Here is a 6317-nt window from a genome sequence, read left to right on the forward strand (position 1 = left end):
GGGTGCCCAGAAGGCTGCGTCTCTGGAAGACGGGAGGTTGGCCACCCATCGCCCTCCGTCCACCCCGGGACCGCTAACCCTTGCCTCTTTCTGCCTCTTTCTGGATATCGCAGTGGCGTCTTCCTTACTTTGTCCGTGTCCCGGGCTCGCGATCTGCCTTCCGGAGCCATGTCCGAAGGAGTGGACCTGATTGACATCTACGCCGACGAGGAGTTCAATCAGGTGAGGGGTCGTGGGGAGCCTGGGTCGGCCGGGAACCACCTCCAGCCACTTGCAGTGGCTCCAAGTTATGCCGGTCCTTGGGGGTTTGCCGCCTGCACACGCCTGTGCCGGGTCCCCGTAGCACCGACCTTCCAGTCTTCCGACCGTCCGGTATGTTAGGTTCATCCTCAGGCTTAATTAGAAAGGCTTTGCTTTAAGAGCAAATAAAAATCAGGTTTAATGGAGTGGTGTGTGCATCAACCTGTGGAATGTGCTGCCCCAGGAGCCAGTTGGGTGTCTGTTGTCTCAAAGCCGAACCACACTTGAAACCAGCATCGCGCTCTCAGCGCGTTCGCAGGACAGTGCTGCTGTCTGTTCCTTTGTGATGGTCTCAGGCTGCAGCAGGGAAATAGTGGTTCGTGCCCCCTCTCTCCCATAAGGCAGCGCAAAGGCACGGCATAGAGATACTCTAACATTTCATTTCCGCTCCATTCAGATTGTTTTAGTCTGTAACTAGCTTGACTCCAGTCTTAGGGAGGCGTTTTGGTGTAGTACGTTTTATTGCTGAATGGAATTGTTTGGGAGCTTAGGGGAGAGGCAAAGGTTTGGGACCAACAGTTAAAAAGCTAGTGTAGACCCACCTGCATACCTGAGTTGGATTTATTGGTGCTTTTATGTTACCTCAAGGAACATTATACAATGACTTTCCTTGAAACGATAATCTCATATTTATAATTGGATTCTGAGCTCTTGAGGTCACATCCCAAGAATGTTGCAAAGTCTCTGTTTAAAACTTCGTGTCTTGCCTGGATTGTTTCAGCACCATTCTACTTGAGTAAGCTGGTCCTTCCCATTGGCATGGTTTTACGGGTGCACATTAGGGCTTGGAGAAAGGGTAAAAACCAGCTAGAGAAGGAAAGTGTGCTGCTTGGACTCTGGCTTGGATATGAGGCAACCGAAGAGGTTGAAATACATGCTGGGGTTTTTTCCACTTGGCATAAATTTACATTTAAAAACCTTTTTAAAGTATTACGCCTTTTTAACATAGAGATTTTAAAACACAAAGTAAGAATGTAATGACCTTGTACCCATTGTACAGGTTCACCAGTTATACCTTTTTTAAAACATGTTTTTTTATTGATTTTAGGGAGAAAGGAAGGGAGAGGGGAGAGAGAGAAACATCGATCAGCTGCCTCCTGCAAACACACACACACACACACGTACACGTGTGCAATTGAGCCCGCAACCGGATGTGCCCTCACCAGGAATTGAACCACTGACCTCCTGGTACATGGGATGATGCTCAACCAACTGAGCCACACAAGCCAGGCACCAGTTATACTTTTCTTTTTTTAATATAATTTTATTGATTTCAGAGAGGGGGAGAGAGAGAAACATCAATGAAGAGAGAGAATCAATGATTGGCTGCCTCCTGCACACCCCCCATTGGAGGTCAAGCCTGCAACCTGGGGATTGTGCCACGACTGGGCATCAAACCATGACTTCCTGGTTCATAGGTCGAGGCTCAACCACTGAGCCACGCCAGCCAGGCACTAGTTATACTTTTTTAATAGTCGTTTTCTGGTGTCTCCTCAGGTAAACTGGATGCGTCTACATGTGGCTGTTGATTGACTTAAGTACATGAAAAAAATGTTAATTTCAAACAAGTCCAATACTATGGATAAAAAGAAAGGTTTAGTATAATAAGTAGGTTACAAACCACTGCTTTCCTGAGTTTTCCATGCTACTTTGAGTCAGACTTTTACTACCTTTTAACAAGTTATGGTTTGTTTTTTAAATACTTGATAGAAAGAAAAGAAGACTCCCTGGGTGGAGTTGGCTCCCTTCTGAGGGTGGGTAACAGCGCTGCTTTGGGAAAGGGGCAGGAGGGGGTCCTTGACCATAGGTCTAGCCACCGTTGGCCTAAGAAAGCGAAATTTCAGATTTCCTAAACAGTGTAAGTTGTAGGTCAGAGACAAGACACAGGCCTTGTCCAGAGGTCACTGCTTTGTCAGAGTAGAAGTCCTTGGCCTCAACAATCTGTGTCCTCCGACCTCTTACTAAAAGGAGTTTTTTATGAGTCTGATAAGCCAAAGATGGTGTGTGGGATCTAGTAGACATTTATACCAAACAGACAATATTTGATGCGCAGCAAGTTGAAGAAAGTGTAGATTTTTAATGTCTTGGGAGGAGTGCTTTTTACCCCCATCAGTGAGTTAATTTTTGGCAAAAATGGTTTTAGTGTTATTTGGAGGCTGCTAAAGAGGAAAAGCTCTGTCTGGCTGGATTGTTAGAAGCAGGCTTAGACTGAAGGCCTTTAGTGCAGATAGTGCTTTAGAGTGTTTTAAGAATGTTCTTGATTCACCCCAAACTGACCCATGCGCAAAAATTCCATCACGTGTACTTGGTTTCCCAGGGAAAATGCATTTCCTAGATGGGACCCTACGGTGTTGACCCTGATCTCTTACATGTGCTGCAAAAAGCCTCTTACAGCGGCTTTCCTCCTGCTTCATAGGGAGTCTTGAGACCCACAGTTCCTCTCTGGGCAGGGGGAGGAGCTCCGGACAGCAGCTAGAGCTGCCTCTCTGCTGTGTGTCTTGTCTCCGTTCCTTGTGCAGGACAGGCAGGCGCCTTGCACAGTCTGCCCAGTTCTCTTCTGAACTCCCATCAGCAAGTGTGTGTTGAGCTGCTTCTATTCGCGAGGCCCTGTGCTGGGACGAGTGAGGTCACAGGGAAGCAGCATCCATGTGCTCAGAAGGTGTTTGTGGTGGTTGAGGGGAACGGAGAGTGATGGGAAGGAGGCTGTGAGGTGAGAGCTGTGGAGATGGTCATTATAAAACCTGAATTTGTAGCTTTGGTTACAATGAAAAGAAGCAATGCTATCAAGTAGGTCACTTTGAGAAAAATAAATCCTGGGCTTATTACTTCCCTTCCCTCAGATATCAAGGAAAGGGGCTGGAGGTGAGCATGCAGTTGCGGAATTATTATTTAAATTTAAAATTCTGCTAGTTCTCTTGTTAACCAAGAAGCTTTATGAGACAATCACAGTTCTGTGAGATAGTCATTCAGTATTAAATACTGCCTTTTTAAGTAAAAAAAAAATTTTTTTTTTTAAATATATTTTAGTTGATTTCATAGAAGAAGGGAGAGGGAGAGAGAGATAGAAACATCAATGGTGAGAATCATTGATCGGCTGCCTCCTGCATGCCCCACACTGGGGATCGAGCCCACAACCTGGGCTTGGGCCCTGACCGGGAATCGAACTATAACCTTCTGATTCATAGCTCAACCACGGAGCCACACTGGCCAGGCTTGTTTATCTTTTTTTTTTTTTTAAGTAAAAATTTTATTGTTAATTTGTAGAATTAGGTTTTGCCTTAACCTAATGCATCACTGCATAAATCATCCACTTATTTGGTAACCAGAAAAACTTCAGGTCATTATCTGTTTTTTGTTTTACCAACCGAAGAAGTAGAATGAATTGATGTCACTAACAGATTTAAATCCAAATACAAATTGATACCTTGTTTCTTCAGTAAAACTACTTCAACACAATCCTCAATAGGCCTTCCTTGTGCATGGGAACAGTTCCCATCACCCTCTTTGAACCGAAGCTCTGTGGCCCAGAGAAACCATGTCAATCTTGTGACAACTTTGACTTGTTGCAGCCTTTTGTGTTTGGTGCGGTGGTGAGGGGGCCCGTGCAGCAGGGCCTGCCGGGACTGGTTTGCCGAGGCTTACAGCATGGCAACATCCTGGCCACGCGTGTGCCCCTGAGCTACCCAAGTCTGCATGTTAGTTTGCCATCCAGTTATCAGTGGTAATTTTTGTATTACAGCTTTTAGACACACATCTCAATCACGAGTACTACATGGGAGGAATTCCAACTGGATTCCACTGACTATCCAAGATGGTGTGTTTTAAGCTGCATTTCAAAATCCTTGATTTAAAAAAAAGCAGCCTAGTATGAGGTTGTGCTCTCCAAGGATAAGATCATGGGAGAGGATCGAGTGCTTTCTCTACCTGTAACCACAAGGGTAAATCACCGTAGCTGGTACATGAACAAATAAGTGACTTATTTAGAGTTGGGATAGTTCGAAACATAAGGTCTATGAAATATTTACACAAAATACTTGTCAGCTTAGCCCCAGCTTTGTCTGCTTTATTCGGTCTATTACCCACCTGCACTCGGCAGTGTTAGCTTCTCTGTTTTCCACGCACACCATTTCTATGCAAGATCCTTATTTACTGGTTTGCCTAGAACAGTCTTCCAGTGCTTGTCTGACTGAGTCCTTCTCTTGCCTTTAAGCTGCCCCTAAAAAGTTTCTCTTGCCATTCTCTTTCTGACATTTTTACAAGGTTTAAACTCCTCCCCTGTGGGGTTTCTTAGGGCAGCGGTCGCCAACCGGTGGTCGGTGAGGTCCGAAAGGTTGGCGACCGCTGCCTTAAAGTATTTGTGATCTTCGAAATCATTGACATGCCTCCGGAAGTAGGAGCCTTTCCCCTTTGCTAGCAAAGCACTATTATCTCGGTGTGCATGTTTCCATTGCACTTCAGATGAGCTGAGAAAATCAAAGATTGTTTCCAAAAGTGTGATGGTATGTAGGCCTGAGTGAATTCTGTGCACGGCCAGTGTGGCTCAGGTTGAGTGTCAAGAGGTCACCGGTTGGATTCCTGGTCAGTGCCTGGGTTGTGGGCTCGATCCCTACTGGGGAGCATGCAGGAGGCAGCCAGTCAATGATTTTTCATTGATGTTTCTTTCTGTCTTTACCTCTCCCTTCCTCTCAATCTAAAGCAATAAAAACATATTTTTTTAAAAATATATTTTATTGATTTTTCACAGAGAGGAAGGGAGAGAGATAGAGAGTTAGAAACATCGATGAGAGAGAAACATCGATAAGCCGCCTCCTGCACACCTCCTACTGGGGATGTGCCCGCAACCCAGGTACATGCCCTTGACCGGAATCGAACCTGGGACCTTTCAGTCCGAAGGCCGACGCTCTATCCACTGAGCCAAACCGGTTTCGGCAAAACATATTTTTAAAAAATGATTTTTGTAGTGAGTCTCACCTCTCTAGTCTCACTTCAGAATCAGCAGTTCTTGTGTTGATATTGAAGAGAGACAGTCATTGGAGCGTCCTGTCCCGAGTTCTTTAGACAGGAAATGACTCTTCAGGGAACTAGACAAGTTACCTAATGTAGGTTTTTCCTTTATTCCCTTTTTTAAAAGGCAGCAATGGCATGAATGAGCTGTGGCTTCCGTAAAACACTTCGAACTCTTGTCTCTGTCATTTTGGCAGCTTAATCTTCAGCACTGTTTGAATGTTAGAGTGTTCGCTGGAAAAGTACTTCTCTGATCCTTTAAAAAAGATCTGAGTTAATGACATTGCAAAATCTGGAACATTAAGATCCCTTGATAGTTCTTGTGGTTTTAGGGTTTGGGGTGTATAGTGTTAGTCAGCTTGGACTTCCATAACAAAATAATAAAACAGGGTGCTGTGAACAACAGAGATTTATTTCTCACTGCTCTGGAGGCCAGAAGGCCAAAGGCAGGTGCGGGTTCTGGTGGGCCCGCTTCTGGGTTGTAGACGGCGGTCTCTGAATTCTCACAGTACGAAGAGCAGAGTGAACAGTCTCTCACTGACTCTTACGGCCCTAACCTCATCCATGAAGGCTTCGCCCTCAAGACCTCGTCTAACCCTAATTCCCCTCCCAGAGGCCCCCTCCTGATACCATCCCACTGCGGAGCAGGGTTTCAGCATCTGCACGGGGCGGGCACACAGACATTCGTCTAGACCAGTGGTCGGCAAACTTGGTATTTCAGAGCCAAATATCAACAGTACAACCATTGAAATTTCTTTTGAGAGCCAAATTTTTAAACTTAAACTATATAGGTAGGTACATTGTTATTAACTTAATTAGGGTGCTCCTAGGCTTAGGAAGAGCCACACTCAAGGGGCCAAAGAGCCGAATTTGGCTCACAAGCCGCAGTTTGCCGACTACAGGTCTATACCAGTGGTTCTCGACCTTGGCTGCACATTAGAATCACCTGGGAATCTTTTTAAAATCCTGATTTCTGGGCCTCATCCTCCGGGAATTCTGTTTCTTTGTTACTA

At 45.4% G+C, this 6317-nt stretch overlaps 1 protein-coding gene across 3 annotated transcripts in view; it reads left to right on the top strand.

The window, feature by feature from the left end:
- The first annotated feature begins 99 nt into the window (after positions 1-99).
- The window catches only part of CPSF7 (cleavage and polyadenylation specific factor 7), a 23764-nt gene continuing 17546 nt past the window's right edge, over positions 100-6317 (top strand). For all 3 annotated transcript variants that reach the window (XM_014449227.2, XM_023747951.1, XM_014449226.2), the window contains exon 1: positions 100-222. In XM_014449227.2, coding sequence (XP_014304713.1) covers positions 169-222 — 54 coding nt within the window. In that variant the 5' untranslated portion in view covers positions 100-168. The remainder of the gene's footprint in view (positions 223-6317) is intronic.

This window comes from Myotis lucifugus, unplaced genomic scaffold (assembly GCF_000147115.1).
Source record: "Myotis lucifugus unplaced genomic scaffold, Myoluc2.0 scaffold_1074, whole genome shotgun sequence".
Classification (NCBI taxonomy): Eukaryota; Metazoa; Chordata; class Mammalia; order Chiroptera; family Vespertilionidae; genus Myotis; species Myotis lucifugus.